The sequence below is a fragment of the Dermacentor albipictus genome, chromosome 1 (assembly GCF_038994185.2).
Source record: "Dermacentor albipictus isolate Rhodes 1998 colony chromosome 1, USDA_Dalb.pri_finalv2, whole genome shotgun sequence".
In the NCBI taxonomy this organism is placed as follows: domain Eukaryota; kingdom Metazoa; phylum Arthropoda; class Arachnida; order Ixodida; family Ixodidae; genus Dermacentor; species Dermacentor albipictus.
Window position 1 is genome coordinate 207,859,914 of NC_091821.1, and position 20,161 is coordinate 207,880,074.

The following is a 20,161-nucleotide window of genomic DNA, read 5'->3' on the forward strand; positions in this document are numbered from 1 at the left end:
GTTACTTTCTTTTTAAAGAAACAAATTAACATTCCAACTATAATGAACAACATTTGTTCACCATCAAGTTGGAAAAATTATCTATGACGCGCCCAGGGCAGCCAACTTGCTTGTCCTACTAACCTCATTAGGGCAATTTACCTCAAATGGGTAGGGGTGGCGGACAATTCAGCCAAGGAGTGTGCTGCAATTTGCAGCGATGTACATTTTAAACACCTTATAATAAATTACACATTTTACGCGGAGCACATAGGTGCGTCAATTAATGATAGAAGGACCTACTCTAATGACTTCGTACATTTGTACAAAATGGTAAAATCGTTTCAGGGTCCCTTTAATTTACCTATTTTTTTTACGTTTTTCGGTGAATCAGATTTTCAGTATAAGAATTCTTGCACCATCTAAAGAGATTCGTATCATTGAGATTCTACTGGATTATATTAACGTGATAGCGTTAAGAAGCCCGTCTTGCAGAAAATCCGACGGCGGTGCCGGCGTCCGGCGCCCCGTGTTGGTGTTCAGCGTCCTGTGTCAGACATTGCTTCGACAAAAAAAATTTTCGAACTGCACATATCCTGGCCAATAAAGTTATGCATGGAATACACTGAACTAATTGAATTTTTCGAGCTAAAATACGTGGGAAAACTGTAAACTACTACCTATACACAACACTACAGACATGGTAGCTCTCGGATTGTAACTTAAATATGCGAGAAAACATAATTTTGTTACGGGAAAACTCAAACAAACCCCTTTTTTAGCATTTCTACGATGCACAATTTGGAGATTGCGTCCGCTATTTGTGCACGCTGACGCGTAAATAGTGCAGAGTCCATGGAGCGGCGTGCCTGCTTCCTTGAAACATTTCCTGATGGCGCTTGCCTCCGTTGCATCGCAGCCCATACAAGAGGCGCATTTCGACCAGAAAGTCTTCCTTCGTGCATTGCGTTCATCGCGAGCATTTCCCATAAACGTTACGGTTACATATGCTGCAGTTGCCGGGAAGCATGAGAAGCAGTTGGGGATCTTTGAATGTCATCATATTCCACTCTTAAAGGCATAGCTCAAGCATCCTCCAATCTTTTGTTGGGTGTGTTCAGCCACTAATTTTTCTCTTTTTGTGGGGAGATGTAGCAGTTTAATTGTGCCAGAGGAAGGCTGTTTGCTTCCTATGCCTGACGATTTGGACTACAGTTTTTGTTATAAATATAGTTAAAGGGACCATGAAACGATTTTGACGATTTTCTACAAATGTACTGAGTCGTTATTAATTGACACATCTAAGTGCTCCGCGTAAAGTGTGTAATTTATTATAAGGTTTTAAAAAATGCACATTGCAGCCAATCGCAGCACACTGCGCAGCGGAATTTTAAGCCGCCCCTACCCATATCATGCAAATCACCCATCATGACGTCAGTGGGGCGAGCTGTCTGATTGGCTAACCAGGGCGTGTGATTGATAATTTTTCCAACTTTATGGTAAACAAATGTTGTTCGTAATAGTTAGAATGTTACTTCATTTGTTTTTATAAAAAGAAAGTAACATAAAGAGAATGTACAAGAACAATTTTTCAGTACACTTAAGCACTTCCGGCACGCAGCAAGTGTCGTCTGCTTGTGTTACAACGAACTCCATTTTGACGAGAGCTCCGCGGTCAGAGTCGGTCTCAGTCTTTTCGCGAGCACTATGATTCGACTTTGTTGCCTTGTGGACTGCAAACATAGCGACTGATAATATGTCAAGCTGTGACATCGTGTCCCTCTGCAAGCCAGTAGACGAGCGGACTGGCTGCAGCGCATCGGACTGCCGCTATCTGATCGGCGCCAGGATTTGCGTGTTTGTGTCCGTCACTTTACACCGGAAGATTACTAACGCAATTGAGTTTCGCGAGTCCGGTATTAGGACAAGCGCAAGGGGACAGGGTCTGGCCGCTTGACTGTGCCGTAACGGGATGAGCAGAAGCGCAAATGTGAATGGTCTGCACGGTGCAGCCACCTCGTGGCACAGAGCTCAACCATACACAGCAGCAGTAACAAAGTGTATTCTTCTTTGCTGCTGGTGTGTATTTTTCGCAGGAGTGTAATCATCAGCACATTGTTTTTGTAAATGTTTCAAATGTTTTATACTTGGTTAGAGCAATATTAGCGCTCTGTGTGGCTGATTAAGCGCTGTGCCAGCAAGTGGCTGGACCGTGCAGACCAATCAGGCCGCTCACGTATGTCTACGCTAAAGTTCTTTCATCAGCTTGAGTTTATGACTCCAGCCATTTGCCGAAATGACCAGCTTGCCTGTTGTTACTGAAATACCAGACACGTTCAGCGCTACGACAGAATGCTCGCAACGCACGCTGCTTCAATAGCTCTGGCTTGAGGTCGACGGTCAAGTGGCTAGCGGAGAGAGGCTTCGTGCGGACGGTGTCGGGCTCCAAAACAACCGGAAGTGGACAATGTGACATCGCATCGTGATGATCGCTCGGTGAACGAGTTGAGGAGGAAAAGCATGGCTAGGGAGGAGGGTAACTTCTAATCACTTGTTGCTCCATTAATAGGTAACGCTTCACTTAAATTGTGGGGTGAATGTTCTACTTAAGTTGTACCCTTCGTGTCTACAAAATTTGCCCAAACCGTTTCAGGGGCCCTTTAATGGCTCACTTTAAGGCTAGCATTACAATATCAGTTTTTCAAGTTTGTGCCATTTACCACAATGTGTTTGTTTTGTGTGGTGTACATTTCAGGTTGTCTCTCAAGTTCAGCAAGAAGAAGAAGCGCAAGCGGCTGGGCTCTTCAGACAAGTCCGATTTGGAAGGCACTCCGCCTCCATCTCCCGAAGAAGGCGATGGAGGTGTGCAGAAGCGACGTTCATCGCGGAACACCCACAGGAAGAAGTACACTGATGACATTGAACTGCAGTTGAGTGGTGATGAGGCTGCTTTGGATGGTCTGCATACTTCCCACGCTGTTCGAGGGCAGGAAACCAAGAATGTCCAAGTTCTGGTCAATGTTGTCACTGAAGACACCATGGTTGTTGAAAAAATCTTGGCTTCTCGAATGGCCACCAGGAAATCTGAAGAGGAGGACAAGGAACCTGTGGATGTTGAGGAGTTTTTTGTGAAGTATAAGAACCTTTCATACATTCATTGTGACTGGAAGACTCTGGAAGAGTTGGAGATGACTGATAAGCGTGTGCTGCAGAAAGTGAAGCGTTTCCGTCAAAAGAAGGACAACATCAATTCAATCTTTGACTTCCTTGAAGACGAGCCCTTCAACCCTGACTATGTGGAGGTAGATCGGATCTTGGACATGACAGAGACTGTAGACCCCATAGAAAATGATGATGCAAGTCAAGCAGATGTCAAAGATGAGAAGCCAACAACTAAGACTGAAGAAAACGTTGCTGAAGATGAACGAAAGGCAGAACCAATGGATACTACTGACCCTGTGGAGCAGAATGGAGATGGGCAGGAGTGCAAGGTGCATAAACAAGCAGAAACCCAAGGAGCAGGGGATAATAATGAAGAAAATGATGCGGGAGAGGATAAAAATGAAGAACCTCAAAATGGCACTTCTGAGCCAGTGGAAGAAGCCAAGAAAGAAGACAGTGGTGGTGCCTCTGAAATTTCGAGTGCACCAGCAGCTGCCGGGGAAGGCCCTGATAATAGCATGTGTGAAGATGAGACAATTTCTCTTGAACAGCAGCCAATCAAAAAGGAACTACCTGACGAGGAGATGCCGGACGAGGAGGTGCCTGACAGGTAAAGTGATCAAGATTGCCTATAGGTGAAAATAGGGCATATGTATTTATTGACTTCAATTCCTAACAATTTGCTGCAAGAGCACTGGCATTTTACAGTAATCCACATGCATTTCACTAGTGTTCTGCATTTTTGAAGTTTGTTTTGAGGGCACATAAGGGGGGGGGGGGGGGGGAGGTGTTTTCCTGAATTTTTTCTCACTAAAGTTAGCTTGTCAGAGCTTTGTCTTGTGATGCAATTCCATTAGCAGTTTTTCAGCCATTTTAGTGTGATTCACCTCGTACTTTTGCTCAAAGCCCAAAAATGTGTACTTTTGCTCAAAGCCCTTACCTTGATTGGAGAAAAGAAAACAAAACAATATGGCTGCAGTAATTTTTATTTATTTACAGTCCACATGTACAATAGCAGAAACGTTTGTTGGTGCTACAATTTACTATATTGTATGCATATTTACCATTGTTGGAATCGGCCATTACAGCGCAGGAGCCACGCATTCCAAGTTATGTGTCATTTCCGGCGAGTGATATAGGCAAATTTTCCTTTTCTTTTTTCACTTTCGATAACAAAAACTATTTCTGCAAGATTTTTGTGATGCTTCCACTCATATTTATAACATACAGTTTTAGAATTTTGTTGCAGTTAGCCTTTAATGAATTCACCATTGTCTGTAGTTGAGAGTATGACGGAAGCCCGTCTGGTCGGGATGATGCATGATGCAAGAGGTCTGGACACCGACCAAAAATGGTTTAAAATAGTTATTTACGTTTCGGCTCCCCCACAGGAGCCTTGTTCACAATGAAAGAAGCGGCAGAGTTGGCGCCCCTTTTTATGTGTGTCTCAATACATGACTGGTTAGGCTGCTGAGCACGAGGTCGCGGGATCGAATCCCGGCCACGGCGGCCGCATTTTGATGGGGGCGAAATGCGAAAACACCCGTGTTCTTAGATTTAGGTGCACGTTAAAGAACCCCAGGTGGTCGAAATTTCCGGAGTCCTCCACTACGGCGTGCCTCATAATCAGAAAGTGGTTTTGGCACGTAAAACCCCATAATTTAATTTTTTTCAAAACATGACTGAGGCACCTGGCATACATGGGCGGCAGATTGCCTTCGTTGCGTTTAAGAATGTGCGCCGTGGTTTGGATGATTAGGGACTCAAGATAAAGACTCGAACAATGATTTCGTTCCTTGGCAATCACGTGAGATTTCTCCCAGTTAATCTTACGTGATGTGGCTGCGCAGTGTTCGGCCAAGGCATTCGATGCAACGTGTCGTTTCTGGACGTCATTCATGTGCTGCTTAAGTCTTGTTTTGAAATTGCCGATTTCACCGACGTAGACATACCAACAGTCCGCACATGGAATGACATACACCACGCCTGGGAACTTGTCCTTTTCCAAAGTGTCTTTCACATGCACGACACACAGACACCCCACAGACAATTGCTTGTTTATGACATATAAGCATGCTTATTTACATCAATATGACACACAATCTTATTCCCAACATAATCCAAAAACATGTTCTGAGCGGTGGACAGTTTCTTTGTTTCACAGTAGAATGTCGGACATGCAGCTGACTGTCTGATCTGACATGACATGGCTGACATGACTTTCTGATCTGTTTGAAAATACTAATTGCCATTTAAACTGCCAACTTACTGTTTAATTTTATCAGTAACAAAATTCTTTTTATTTCTGTCACTATGTCATGACAGTTTGATCAGCTGTTGATCCCTTAGGGTATTTAGAAGTGAAAGTTTCCTAAGGTCACACTAATACAGTATACCTTTTACATACTATAAAGCTTCTATGAAGCGGCTAGGGTTTGCATGCTGGTGTTGCAAACATACAATTTCCATGAAATTGTGGTTGCCTTACATATAAATGGCCTGTATTTTGTATGTTGCTTTACACTTGCAGCGTAATACCAGAGGCTGACACTGTAAAGCCAGAGGATGACAGTGTGTTTGAGGACAATGCTGCAACTACGCCTGTCAAGTCTGATGGCCTTTTGGAACCAAAGGAAGAAAAGGCTGAGCAGGGCAAGGCAGGCAGTAGTGACGAGTCTGACAGCTGCAAGCCAAAGCCAGCACGCACCACACACAAGCACTATTTAGTCAAGTGGAGAGGTCTCTCTTATGAGGAAAGCACATGGGAGTTGGAAGAAGATGTGGATCCACTAAAGGTTGAGCACTTTCTGAGATTTAAAGACCCGCCCCCTAAGGAGAAGTGGAAAGTAAGTACCCTGTAAATTACTACAGGTTTTCTGAAGTGATTCAGGTTTCATATGTGAGCATTGCCTTTCTCTTATGTATTGTACAGTATACATGTGAGATATTGGTTTACTGTTTTCTTGTAGTCTCTTTGAGTTTTAACTCATGCAGTTATCTGCCTGTGTTGTCTAATGGGATCAATGTTTGCCAAGTCACCTACATAAATTTTTTTCATTGTTGTGTCCATATTGTCCAATAATGTAACAAAGAAGCATGCTTGCTGCCTCATGGTACTAACATATTGACACATCGAGGGTGTTGAACCAAAATTTTTATGGGTTCGGTATGGGTTTGGGCTTGCGTTATTCGGTTCGGTTAAGGTTCAAATCCAGAGCGAGAATTCTGATAATTCGAACCCATAAGCTTTCTGATGTATTTCGTTTGAGTTATTTGCTTCTTGTTTTTGAGAAAATGCTTGATACAACCAGAGAGAAGTTAGTTTGGATATTGTGTAGAACTGAGAACCATTTGCTTTTGCATGTGCACTAACTTGAAAAAATATTTCTTTCGTGTGATGCCATGTAGTGTTTGATATAGGCGTCATTGAATTTTGGCATTTAAGTAACTTCATGGCATCCTGAGTGGCTGTCCAATGCGTTACCCACCCGCTCCCCCTAATTTTCTCCATTATTGGATTCCTAAATGAAACAGTAAATCAATTTGGACTGCCAAGGTAATTCTTTCAAAAGTCATTTTTAAGTAATTTCACAGTAATAGGTTTAATAATGAAAGAGCAAATGAAGTTTGAAGTTCTGCTTTTTGATCTTTAGCCTTGAGACTGCAACACCGTCAGAAATGGATTTCAAAAAATGTTTTTCTCATTTTGGCCATTGCGATGCAGTAGATGTTTTTGAATCCTTCCAAGTTTAGTCTTTTGCCCTTGTAAAATCTAATGCTGTTCATCTCCACCAATAAAAAAATTAACTAGATTTTGGCAGCTGATGCTGCCAAAATCTGTGATGTCACAGTGAGCTTGTAAGAGAACTTCAAAGAGGTAACTTGAAATGGGTTTGTTTTTCCATGTTTTTGAGCTCATGAAGCTTGGTGGTGGGAGTGCTGCGGCAATTGCGCCGACTGGGATTTGCTTGTGCATGCTGCTCCAGAGGGGTCTTTTTTACCTCCGCCAATGCAGCACCACAACATAGTGGTGATGCGAATATTAGGAAACTACCATATAATACAGTTGAACCTTGGAATAACGAAATCTGCAGAGAACGCGAAAAAATTTGCTTTCAGGAGAATTTCGTTGTTGCGAAATGAGACAGCACCAATAGGTAATGCATCGCACAACGAAAGTTTACTGTCAAAATTCAGTTAGCCTACAGCATACTTTGGCAAGCTTTGCTCGAGGACATAGAACAGCATTGCCGACAGTACAAAATGTACTGCATGCGTCGATGAAAAGTGGCAGCACTGCTGTAGAGCAGCATTCTTGGTCAATTGCTTTCGGAGATACGATCATTTTGCGAGATTTTGCTTAACTCAGCACCAGATACAGAGCAACAGCGCTCCACGCATGCAGCAGCATTTTTCCAGGGCACGCTGTCACTTGTAGGCGCCAAGCGGGAAAGTGATTGTATCTCATATACAGTGAAATCTCGTTGATACGATTCGGCTAAATACGTTTTTCGGCATAATACGTTTTTTTTTTCGTTCCCGGCCGATGCCCTATAGAGGTAAATGCATTTTTGTACGGCTAATACGATCGTATTTCCACGTCGGTTTGGATAATACGATCCCGGAAACGTCTTCTGTATGATGATAACATCAGAGCCAGTCCTTTGAAGCGGGTGGGCAGAGCTACTGAAATTAACATCGAGCGAAACGACAGGCACGGCGGACTAAAGACGCGGCGACGCGCGCTTTGTATGCTCGAGGCTTGGCCTGGCTCAGCTCGGCTAGAGTCCGGCCGTGCTTCTGCACAGCGCCTGCAGCAGTGTGGCGGCCTCTGGGAGCAATTTTCGCAAGCTCGCACACCAAATGCACCGAAGGTTTTTAGCGCCATCTATCCTAAGACATAGTACTCACGGTAAAATCACGTGACCAAGAAGCAGTGATTGGCGCATGCATTGACGATGCTGTAGGCTTTGTTGGCTTTGTGCTTGCCATTTCTCGTTGCCATTTTGGTGTTTCGAGCATTCAGCTTGCACTTCGCCCTTATCGTTTCTTCTGTTTTGGTGCCGCGTTTCACCCGTGCGCTTCACCATATCTAGAAAGCGTAAAGCGTTATCGCTGAAAGAAAAACTCGACGTCCTAGCAAAAGTCGACAAAAATCCGCAGAAGAAACGTGTCGACCTGGCACGCGAACTTTGTTTGCCTGTCTCCACGCTGAACACGATCGTCGGCAAGCGAGAAGAAATTCAGAAGAACATTCAAGTCTTCGGCGCCGGCGTGAAGCAAACAAGGGGCGCCCAGCATGGCAAGATGGAAGAGGTTCTTCTGGCATGGTTCAGGGAAGTAAGGGCGGCGGGCGTGAACGTGGACGGGACAGTTGTTTGCGAGAGAGCTGATGAGATAGCACTCTCGTTGGGCATCGAAGATTTTAAAGCTTCGGGCGGGTGGCTCCATCGTTTTAAAACACGGCATGGCCTGTCGTATAAAACCGTTTCCGGCGAAGGGAAGTCTGCCGACCAAGATCAGGTCTCCAACTGGCTTTCGACTCTGCCGGCGGTGATTGCTCAGTACCAGCCAAGGGACGTGTTCAACGCAGATGAAGCTGGGTTGTTCATCAATCTTCAGCCCGAGAAAAGTCTCAGCATAAAAGGTGAAACGTGTCAAGGCGGAAAAAAAAGCAAAGAAAGAGTCACCGTATTGTGCTGCAACGCTGATGGAACCGAGAAGCTCAAGCCTACCGTCATTGGCAAATACTGGAAGCCACGCTGCTTTTCGCGTAACCGACGCCTTCCTGTCATTTATAAAGCGAATAAGAAGGCATGGATGACCGGAGCCCTTTTCACAGAGTTCCTCACATTTCTGGATGCCCGGATGTGTGCCGCGAACCGTGGAATTCTTCTGGTTCTCGACAATTGTGCCGCGCACCCTGTCGATACTTCGTGGCTGCAAAACGTAAAAGTAATTTTCCTGCCGCCTATCTGCACCAGCCACTTGCAGCCCCTAGATGCAGGAATCATTAGAAACATGAAATTTCACTTTAGGAGCTTGTTGATCAGACGCTTTTTGGCCAAGATTGACCGGAAAGATGCCAGCTTGAAGGTGGATCTTCTTGATGCCATCCATTTTCTGGCGATGTCATGGGATCGCGTCAAACCTGACACCATCGCAAACTGCTTCAAGAAGTGTGGCCTTTTTTGTGCACCTGGCGATACTGAGGAAAATGGAGATGATGGCGCAGAGATTGACATCCCGGACTGGGGTGACCTCAATGTCGACGCGTCTCCGGAAGAGTTTGTATCGGCGGACGACCAACTGGTGACATGTGAATTGCGCACCGTCCAAGACATCATTGCAGATGTTACCGCTGAAGAGGAGAGCGACGACGATGACAACCAAGACGCCGGAGATTGCAGCAGCGATCGTCGGCCATTAAATACTGACGGTGCTCTTGAAGCTTTGGACGGGCTTCGTGGCTTTGTCGCGTCTGCGGAGCTCAGCGAGGAAACTGCTACTCGTTTTTACTAGTTCCAGAAAAGCTTGCTGCAGGACCTCGAAAAGCAAAAAGTGCAGTGCAAAGTGACGGATTATTTTAAAGTGCTTTAATAAAAGCAAGTTCTGTGCCAAGTATGTATTATTCGCGATCTTTTGGAGTCCGTTTTGGATAATACGATTTTTGGATAATACGTTTTTATTTTCGGTGCCCGTGAGAATCGTATCAACGAGATTCCACTGTACCTGACGGCAGTTGAGCGAGATTACAGCCCCCTTGCGCAAGTCTCCGTTTGGTGCTGAATCCACCCGTGACGCCTGTCAGGTGGCACGAAAACCAGTGTTCTTGAAGCAAGGGATGCATATTCCTGTGCGATCACTCATTCGCAGCCTGATGTATGGCAATCTATGCTGCGACCACCATCTCAAGCGGCATCCACGTCGCACCGACGTGGATGCCGCATTGTGATGCAAAAATTAGGAAACTACCATATAATACAGTTGAACCTTGCAATAATGAAATCTGCAGAGAACGCGAAAAAATTTGCTTTCAGGAGAATTTCGTTGTTGCGAAATGAGACAGCACCAATAGGTAATGCATCGCACAACGAAAGTTTACTGTCAAAATTCAGTTAGCCTACAGCCTACTTACAGCGCAACACGCCCACGTCGCACCAACGTGGATTTCCTAATTTTTGCTGCATTTTTCTCACCAAGGCATACATTATGCACTGCCCTAGGTGTGCAAAAACGATTGTCACATATCGGTAGCAACATTCGTGGCGCTTCAAACGGGCGATCAGCAAACAAGATAGCTGTCGTGACTTGTTTCCAGCGCACGCAATTGCTTGCAGTGCTTGGTTGTTTTTCTAAACACAAATGGCGGCACTCACGCAAGTGTAATGGGGTGGTATTTTACGAAACTTTAGTGCAAACAAAATGCATTTGAGCACATTTTGGAGCTTGCCAGCCTTGAGTGAATGGAAGTGAATATGTGGGGTTGTGTTCTGTCAAATTTCGGTGATGCGAGATTGTGTACAGCAACATTTCGTTGTCGAGAGGTACGGAATGCAGTGAATTCTGTGGGTGTTGTTGGGGATACGAAAATGTTTTGTCCGCAAGAATTGCGTTTGTGTTGGATTTCGTTATTGCGGATTTCGACTGAATAATACAAAGCCTGGTGCCGCTGCATTTGTTGGCTGCATTCTTCCATGGCATTACAGACTGCCGTTGTGACAGCTGACAGAATTGAATTCATTCCTATATTTACAAGCCAACCATGAGGCATGCTTGAGGCTACAATGAGTTGGGTGGCCATGCTTTTCTTAGCGACTGTGTGGTCAATACAGTAGTTTTTTGGATCGGGGGCTGATGTGTGCGATGGCACTCTGCCAATAAAAAGATAGTTTCCACCATACACCTATTCCTCTTGCTTGCTTGCAGCTTCCTTCATTACCATGAAAAGAGGCTGAGTAACGTAAAAAAGACGCAAGAACGAATGACTGGTGGCAAGTTCCCAGCCACCGCAACTCTCCGTGACATCATAGATTTTTACAGCAACTACTTATGCCTAAGTAACTGTTCATTGGGGAAGTTGTGTCACATTCCATCATAGAAGAGTCAAAGACTGTAGTTAGCAAATTTCAAGGAATTTACTTGCCGACATAGTCCAAATACGAAAAAGTACTTTGAAATTCGTGACACCCCTCTGGTGCTGGTCTTCTGAAGCAAAATTTAATAAGGGGTATTGCGACCTTAATTTGCTCTTGTAATAATTTACTTATTACCGTGAAATCAACGAAAATTTAGCTTTTATAGCGTATTTCAATAGACTGAACTCATCTACTGTTTCTCTAATATTCCTAATATTCTCTAATATTCTCTAATAATAATAGTTTCTCTAATATTCCTTGCCTGGTTTCGAGCAGCGCCGCTGTTAGCACATCGTTGTTAATGTGCACTTGTCGCTGCCGTCATGGGGCGACAAGTGACAAAACGGAACACAGTGCCCTCTGAAGTCAGTTCTTTGACAACTGTAAGCAGCTTTTAAGAACACTGCAAAAGTAAATACAAAAAAAGGACTTACCTACACATGTATTACGTGTTCATCTTTGTAAAAAGTAAAGAAGATGCCTAGTTGTAAGAGGACATGTAATATATAGCAAAATAGCAATTTTTTAATTAAATCTAATTTACAAATACGTTAACCCCTTGGCAGCTTCGGCTAGTCGGTACATACTCTACAGTGGAACAGTGCAAAAAGACAAAGGACAAAAAGAGGAACAGACACCAGCGCTAACTGAGGACTAAATTCTTTATTATACCTAGAGAAAACAAAAGTACATCACAACGCATGACAAGAATGTGACACCGATTAAGTTTCCTTAGAATTACTGCGGTTCATAGCTTACTTCTGCTTCAATCAAGGCCTAAGGTAAAGGGCTGATGCAAGACTCACCGTTCACTGTGATAGCAGCAGCCTCAAAGATTTCTCATGCACGAGCGTCATTGTAGTGTTTGTGGATCGCACTCTGTGAAAAGTCGGGCCTCTTAGTACGGCACACATCCCATTCACTGTAGTGTAAGGCGAAGTTGCTGTTCGTACTGGAGCTGAACGACCAGTCTGTCCAATGTAGGAGTGTCCATAGGAAATAGGCTCTTCGTGCACCACCCCGGCTTCACACTTGACAAATGGTGTGGCATGCTTCTTTTTACAAGCGATTTGTTGAGATTTGTCGTAGTTGACCTGTCGACATAGTCGACCTAGTTTATTAGGCGCCCACAAGACAACACAAACATTTGAATGCAGGGCTACTCTTTTTATGCTGTGGGAAAGGCCTTGAATGTAAGGTATGACAGCATACCTGCTCATGTCACTGTCTGGCTGCCTCACGGGAGACAGTTTTCCACACTTCTCGAGTAGTTTTTTTGTGACACCGGTGAGGCGTGAACGCGGATATCCAGCACTAAACCGTCTCTCCGCTTGGGAACAGAAGCTGGTGTGCACCTGGTTTTAAGCTGGTATTAAGTGATCTGGTTTTGGCTACATTTGACTGACATTTTCATGCATCACTATCGTCTCTACAGGTGTCTGTTGTTGAGAAGGTTTTTCATTATGTGGACGATTTTCTAATTGTCCTTGAGCAAGGCCCTCGTGACATGCCTACTGAGTTCCAGGAAGTTTACCCCAAGTTCTGTAAAGTGCTCAACATATTTAAGCTAAGGAGTATCGTGAGAATGGGGAACTTCATTTCCTAGACCTACAGCTGACGTGCTAGCAGGAACACGTTTGTTGGGAGTATGCTCCTCGCACAAAGATGGTTCTTCTGTTCAGCTCGGCCATCAGTAAGCTTGTCAAGAGAGGTGTAGCCACAGCCGCGCTGGGAAACACTCCCCAGTGCTCCTGCTATCACCAGGTGGGTCTTCACCGCAAGAATCAGGAGATGGCGATGAAGGCAGGCCTCGTGATGATGAAAAAATCTAAAGAATGTATTCACTTCGTTCGTACATGGTTGTGACTCTATTCGAGACTCCAGCGGTTCTGCCTAACACAGGGGCCAGGATGGCCTTAAGTAATCCTTTGCATACAGCCCTTACAATTGGTGGAGAGGTCCCCACTAAAAGGGTCATTCAGTCCTCTTGGGAAATTTGGGGAACTTGTGGAAGGTTGTAAAGACGACAACCTCCTCCCCTTCATGTGTTCTTCTTTGCTGCTTAACTGGCCACTCGAGGCACTTTGCTTGTATTTGCAGGCTTCTTTTATACTCTGAAAAACACTTTTATGCAGCACGTATTGAGCAACAGAAAGCTGTATTGGGAGTTTTTCATGTTGCTGTACAATTTTCTCATACTTTTGATCTAATTATAATATTTGAGAAATTGATTAGATATCTAATACTAGTTATGCAATTAGGTGAAAAAAAAAAAAAAAACGGGTATCTCCAAGTGACTGCAAACAACATTGCCTTGGTTCTGTGCAGCTACGTGATATTTGCATATTTTTTAAGTTTGGCTAAAGTTACGTGGACACCCTGTATCTATGTCTGTGTGTGCGTAAAAATGGTAAAATTCCAACAACCCTGGGCTGATCCTGTCATCCAACTGATTTGGAACTGTTTCTACAACACGATCAGGTTCAGTTCCAATTGGAAAAAAAAACACATCGGTTTGGTTTGGTTTCAGTTCAGCTGTGGTTTTCGATTCATTTCCGGTTCAGTTTGACCCCCATTGACTTGTTGCATGCATCGTGCTTCTCTGAAGGACGACTATCTGTTGTGGATGTTTTGAACACGCCTTACTAGAGGTACATACTGACCTATAAAAATAGCATGGCTCTGGGTGTCTGCTCATTTATGTGGCTGAAGTTTTCGGTGTGTGCTGCATTTTTATTTGACAGGTGAAGAAGCGGCCTAAGCCTTCTGAGTGGAAGCAGATAGACGAGTCACCGGTCTACAAAGGAGGGAACACATTGAGAGAGTATCAACTTGAGGGTCTTAGTTGGCTGACCTTCTGCTGGTACAATGGGTCAGTATGGCTCATCTGTGATGCCACCAAGTCTTACTGCAGTCCTCAGTCTAATGATATTGGATGTAATGAACAAAAGGAAGCGCTCCTTCAAATCCATAAAAATTCATACATCTTTTACTTGCTTTCACAAAGTTCCTTACCAGTGGATATAACAAGGAATTTTTCCTGAAGTGAAAAGTAACTGGCCATATTATGCCTTGTATTGAGTTCGAAACAGTGTCAGATGCTGCCATGCACAGAAGTTTAATGGTCCCATGTCTTGTGCCATCTTGAAAAATTCAAGAATTGTCCTCCTTAGTGCTGTACATAGCATGCTCTATGTGTGGTGCCAAGGTCAACTATTCTCGCAGCGCTTGTGACACTATGCATATGGCAAGCTACATGCATAGCCTTCTGTGCACTAATTATTGGTATGTGTTTTGATCTTTTGCCTAAAGATGGCCTTGTTTCTGCTTAAGGATCAGTGAATGTAGTGGACATGATGCTGGCAAAGGACCAACAAACAAATTGGGGCCATGTGGTGCTGATAATGTTGAGTGTCATGAGACGATGTGCACTTGCACATTTGATGTACCACTGGAGGCTAGAGGGTGCAGGATGTTGGGGGCCAATTGTGGCTCAAGCTTTAGGTCTATGTGGTTACTGAGAAGTAACGGTTATAACTAAATTGTGCCACCTATTCTACTTTGTTACAACTAAATTGAGTTGAAGAAAGGATTGTATGTTGCAGGTGGACATAAACCTCATTTCACCTGAGAGGATCAAGTCCGGTCTTTAGGCTACCACAGCTCTTCTTTATCGCCTTCTATAGGCGTTTGCATATATTTGATTTGGAAGTAGAGGGGCGTCCTTTTCTGCCCTAGATTTAAGGCTTTGCATGTAATGTAGTTGTTGAACTTACACATGTGATCTCCATGTTTGTTGATTACAGACAAAACTGTATATTGGCTGATGAAATGGGCTTGGGGAAGACTATACAGTCATTGACCTTCATCAACGAAATAGTGAAATATGGTATCAATGGACCATTTCTTGTGATTGCTCCACTTTCAACTATTGGCAACTGGCAGAGAGAGTTTGAAACATGGACTGAGCTAAATGTTATCACCTATCATGGATCGTAAGTGGATATTCTTGTTTGTGTTTAAATGTGGTCTTGAGTGATACATAATTTATTGTGCAGTGTGTTTTTGTTCATAATAAAGGAAAAAGTTACTAAAATGTGCACAATGTGTATACAGTGCATGGAAAAATGGGTTAACTGTTCATCTGGCAGGGGTTTACGTGTATACAATTGAAAAATTTTTGTCCTACATATTGGTATGAAGTCTGAACGTTGACGAGTTTGGTGAAATTGATTTGAACAGGTGCAGTGGTGCTTGCACTTTGGCAATATTTAGCAGCTTAAGCAGTTCAAGTGATGCTAAGTACTGGATAGTATTGTGGAGGATTTGTGGAGGTGTTACTAAGAGAACTACTATTGTACACTCCCACACTTGCATGTTGCTGTTCTAAAGAATTGTGAGCAAAAGTGTTCTCTAGTGACACGTCATATTGCCATCTCTGGGCTGTTGGTACCGCCCTTGGTCTTGGAGCTTTGTCTGGCTATTTTGCATTCCATAATGTTACCAATCTTTGATGTGTGACTTGCAAATGAGGCCAATTTATTAGTACCTCATACTGCACAAGGCTAAGACTGTAGGCATAGTCATTGCTGTGTCATGCTTTCAGTCTGCATGGTGGATTTAGAGTGCTCTTGGTGCCATCACTGGAACCAGCAGATCTAATAGGATTTGACTAGAAAGATTTTCCTCATCAAGAGAGGCTTGGAAAAGGCAGGGTAAAAAATATATACACAATTGGAATCTCAATATAACCAACATAGATATAACGGTTTCTTGGCTATAATGAAGTAAATAGAAAATTTGTGTGCCGTGCTTCGCCAACGGTATTGGTTATAATGAAGCAAATTTTTGTTCAAACATGCCTCAAAATATATATTCTGGTAGCAATAATGTAAAATGCAGTCTCCAATCATGATTTCAGACTGCTGATTTTTCATACCTGCACAATTTCTGCGGTACCTCCACCTATCCCTAGCACCAATATATAACGGCAGTAACAAATTTCAGACATTATAGGGTCTTCCGACATCAACCGTGCATGTGGTGCCTCAAATATGGCATCCATGAACTAAGTTGAGACTATGTTGACTGGCACAAAACTGCAACTTTGGTTATGGACTCAGGACAAAGCGGTGCTAGCTATGCCTAGTGACTTAAGCAGTATGGATGGCGGAATGGCTGGTGATAAGCTGTCGTAGAAATCTTGCCAGCAGTGTGTTCTAAGTCATCGACCTTATCGCCGATTGAGTGCGAGTTCAGAAGCACGGGCTAGACTGACGGCTGTAGTAGTGGAGTACGGATCCACATGCAGTCCTCTCTGTGTCAGAAAAGTCAGTCAAGCGGGGTGTGTGTTTTGGTCAGTGGCTTGGATTGGTTGGACCGCAGTTGACAAGCCAACGTGCGGACCCTGTACAACAATACTGATCACATGGTTGCGCATTTTTGGTGGTTGACAAGCCAGCATGTGGACCCTGCACAATAATACCAATCACAGGGTTGCGTATTCGTCATGGTGTACAGTATGTGTAGCAAGCTATTGTTGTTCCTGTGTGTCGTATCGCCGTGGCAAGATCTTGATGGATCGCCAAGATATTCAGGAGATACTTTGCTGGCTTGTCAAAAGCACCCCACTTGCATTTGTTTCACATAGATTTAATGCATTTTTTTTTTCACTGATACCTGCTTGTATAGTTGTATATTGGATATAACTATGGTATTTTCATGTCTGATGTGACTTCTTTCTAGGAAAGCCTGACTGTATGTATAAAGGGAGAAAGTGGTCATATGTATGAGAAAGCAATTTCATTTGCTACAGCAGTTACCAACCGAAATGCTTGTGCAGCTAACTGGTGCAGAAACCTCTGTATCGACATTGTGGTAAATGGCACTGGTCTGATTCACAAGTGTGGCGGTTCTGTTGGCCTCAAGGCCTCCACACTTTGAGTTTTGGCTGATGTGGGTAGAGCGTTTTTGTGCAGCTTGATGTCAATTCCAGCTGCAGGTACTTTGGCCGGTAAACTTTCATGATGGCCAGCATATTTAGTGTAGTACTTGTAGGAATATCCTGGGCTGTTGAGTCCTAACAGCACATTTTGTGTTTTGTCCAACCTCAACCAGCATTTTTTATTCATATGTTAAGAACCTTTGAATCGTAGCTCTTTGCTTGATGAATGCACATAAATAGGTAAAAGCTTTCTGTGTCCCAGTTTCAGAATCTTTCTTGAAAAGTTGGAAATCAATTGTGTTCAGACAAATGGTCTTTTCCTGTGTGGAGAACAAGTGGAGTCTTGACGAAACACTTTGTTACATCTGTTTCTTTATATTGAATAGTTATGACAGCTGGGCATGGTTATTGTTTTAGGTCAGCAAGTCGCAACATGATCCAGGAGTATGAAATGTACTACAAGGATGAAAACGGGCAGCGCATTACTGACGTGTTCAAGTTCCAAGTGATGATTACGACATTCGAGATAGTGCTCAGTGATTGCTTGGAGTTGCAGGCACTCCCGTGGCGTGCCTGTGTGATTGATGAGGCCCACAGACTGAAGAATCGAAACTGCAAGCTTCTAGAAGGGCTCCGAATGCTCAATCTTGTAAGTTTCAAGTGGTGAATTTTCTTGTGTCGTTCGCAAAATGTGTACAGTATGTTACTGTGATGACTGTATCAGGCTAATAAAAATATAGATTATAGACAAAATGTAATTTTTGCTGTCAAAGCATCATAGCAGTGGCAGATATCCTGCAGTACAGAAAATTGTTAATTTGAGAAAAGATGCATATTGCAACACATGTTTAATAATGCAGGAAAAAGCAATGACATTTGCGAAGCACTGTTTTTGGGGAAACCAGTGTCCCTTAACCTTATCAATTTCTAAAGCTAGATATGATTTTTGTCACTTTCTACATTGTTTTAGGAGCACAGCGTTTTGCTGACTGGAACCCCATTGCAAAACAACGTCGAAGAGTTGTTCAGCTTGCTGAATTTCTTAGAGCCTAGCCGTTTCAGCTCCACTGAGACATTCATGGAGGAGTTTGGAGACCTGAAGACTGAAGGGCAGGTCGACAAGCTCAAAGCGGTACGCAGCCTTTTTTCTAATAGAACAGAGGCCATCTTACCGTGATGTGCTAGTGTTGATATGTTTCAGTGGCTTTTACAAAGGCCATTTTACAGTAGTGCACTATTGTTGCTATGTTTCAGTGGCTTTTTATTCTTACAGTTGCTCAAACCCATGATGTTACGTCGTCTCAAAGAGGATGTTGAAAAGAGCCTGGCTCCTAAGGAAGAAACCATCGTTGAGGTAATGGACTATTTTGAATGTGCTCTTTTTCTTCTTTAGTATCCGTATTTCATTTGGCTTGTGCAGAAGCTTGTCTTATGCAAGGGTCAATTGTTCCAGCCTGCTTCAAAGTGCACATTTTGAGTTTCTTTTTGGCACCCTTTCTAACTTGGTTGCAGGGAAATGAAGAAAATAAGTGCATTGATGTTGTATAGTTAAACCTCGATATAATGAAGTTGGTAAAATCTGCCATTTGCTTCGTTATATTGATTTCTTGTCCTATTGAAATTTGACCTCTTATGAAAATAAGTGCAGTTGCCGATAGATTTTTTTTTTACCTGCAAGGGGCTGCAGAATTCTCCGAATTATTAAACACTGTAAAAAAAATTTGCAGATGATTACATTGCTCCGTAATGTGAAATTTGAGCGCAACTTTATACATGTTTTCACTTCTCAATATATTGGCTGGCGAGGACAATCTGTCTCGTGCAGCATGTTGCAAACAAAGCAAAGTGTGGTGTGACTGCTTTGATAATTGGGAAATCGCGAGAGGCAGCGCTTGGGTGCCGTGTGGGTGAGATTCACAGCAGCCACCACAGACAGACCTTTGCTCATGCAGCGCCTTGTTTCCATACGTCTGATGCATGCTAATCTGTTGCCATGTCATAGCCATCACTGCCGCAGAGCCCCTCTTTCGTGGAACTATGCTTGTCTTGCGCTTTTGCCATACCCTCCTTTTCCGCTTTCCATCTTGTGGTCCCGCTGCATCCTCCTCCACCACTTTCCTCCGCGTGCTCTTATTGCTATCACTGTCTTTCATCACCCGCTGTGCTGCCTGTTCGTTCTTTCATTTTTTGCTGTGCTCGTTAACTGAGTTTAGAGGGACACCAAGGAGCACCGATGCTAAACGTAGGAATGGGTGCCCAAGAGTTGCGCTCTTAATAAAAAAAAAAGTTGAAAAAAAAAAAGCTGCCGCGCACTAATTTTTCAGCCATCTCTGCGCGGCTCTCTCCCGTCGCCCTTCCACCCCTCTGAACACGAATGGGCTGCCCCCATAGCTCTACACCGCCCCTCTCTAAAACACAAATTTACCCTGCCAATTGCGCCGCAAGCAGATTAGGCAGATTGCTCGCATTTGTTTTTGTTGGTTGTATCGAAGTCGTTCCTGGCCACGCGGTTTCTCAATTTCGCTTGACTCGCCGCCAAAACGGAAGGTGGCTGATCCGCCCGCTGATCATCGGCAATGCACGACGTTGCCGGTGAAAAGAAAGGGCACAGCTATAGATTTGGAAACGAAGTGCTTCTAACCGATGAGACGATCGTCGTGAACATGCTTGCCTTGGATAGCGACGGCGACGACAGCAGTGATGATGCGGTAGGGCAGGCTGCCTCAACGTTGTCCTCACAGGAGGCTTGGCATGATTCGGTCCATCCGGGGCTTCGTTTTCGCAAGGAACTTTCTGCGGCACTACGTGGAGCGCTTGGATGCCTTGAGAATAATGTCGGCAAGCTTCGTGTAAAGCAAGCATGGCTGACGGGCACAGGCTTTTCTCGTGCAAGCCAGTGAGAAGTACATGGCGAGATGCTTGTGGCGATCTCTCCTCA

The 20,161-nt window shown here is 43.9% G+C and overlaps 1 protein-coding gene across 11 annotated transcripts in view; it reads left to right on the top strand.

Annotated features, from left to right (window-relative positions):
* Positions 1-20,161, top strand: part of kis (chromodomain helicase DNA binding protein kismet) — a 200,046-nt gene that overhangs the window by 55,683 nt on the left and 124,202 nt on the right. For all 11 annotated transcript variants that reach the window (XM_065438209.2, XM_065438203.2, XM_065438211.2 and 8 more), the window contains 7 exons: positions 2,735-3,751; positions 5,672-5,987; positions 14,024-14,151; positions 15,086-15,274; positions 17,641-17,872; positions 18,194-18,355; positions 18,497-18,577. In XM_065438209.2, coding sequence (XP_065294281.1) covers positions 2,735-3,751; positions 5,672-5,987; positions 14,024-14,151; positions 15,086-15,274; positions 17,641-17,872; positions 18,194-18,355; positions 18,497-18,577 — 2,125 coding nt within the window. The remainder of the gene's footprint in view (positions 1-2,734; positions 3,752-5,671; positions 5,988-14,023; positions 14,152-15,085; positions 15,275-17,640; positions 17,873-18,193; positions 18,356-18,496; positions 18,578-20,161) is intronic.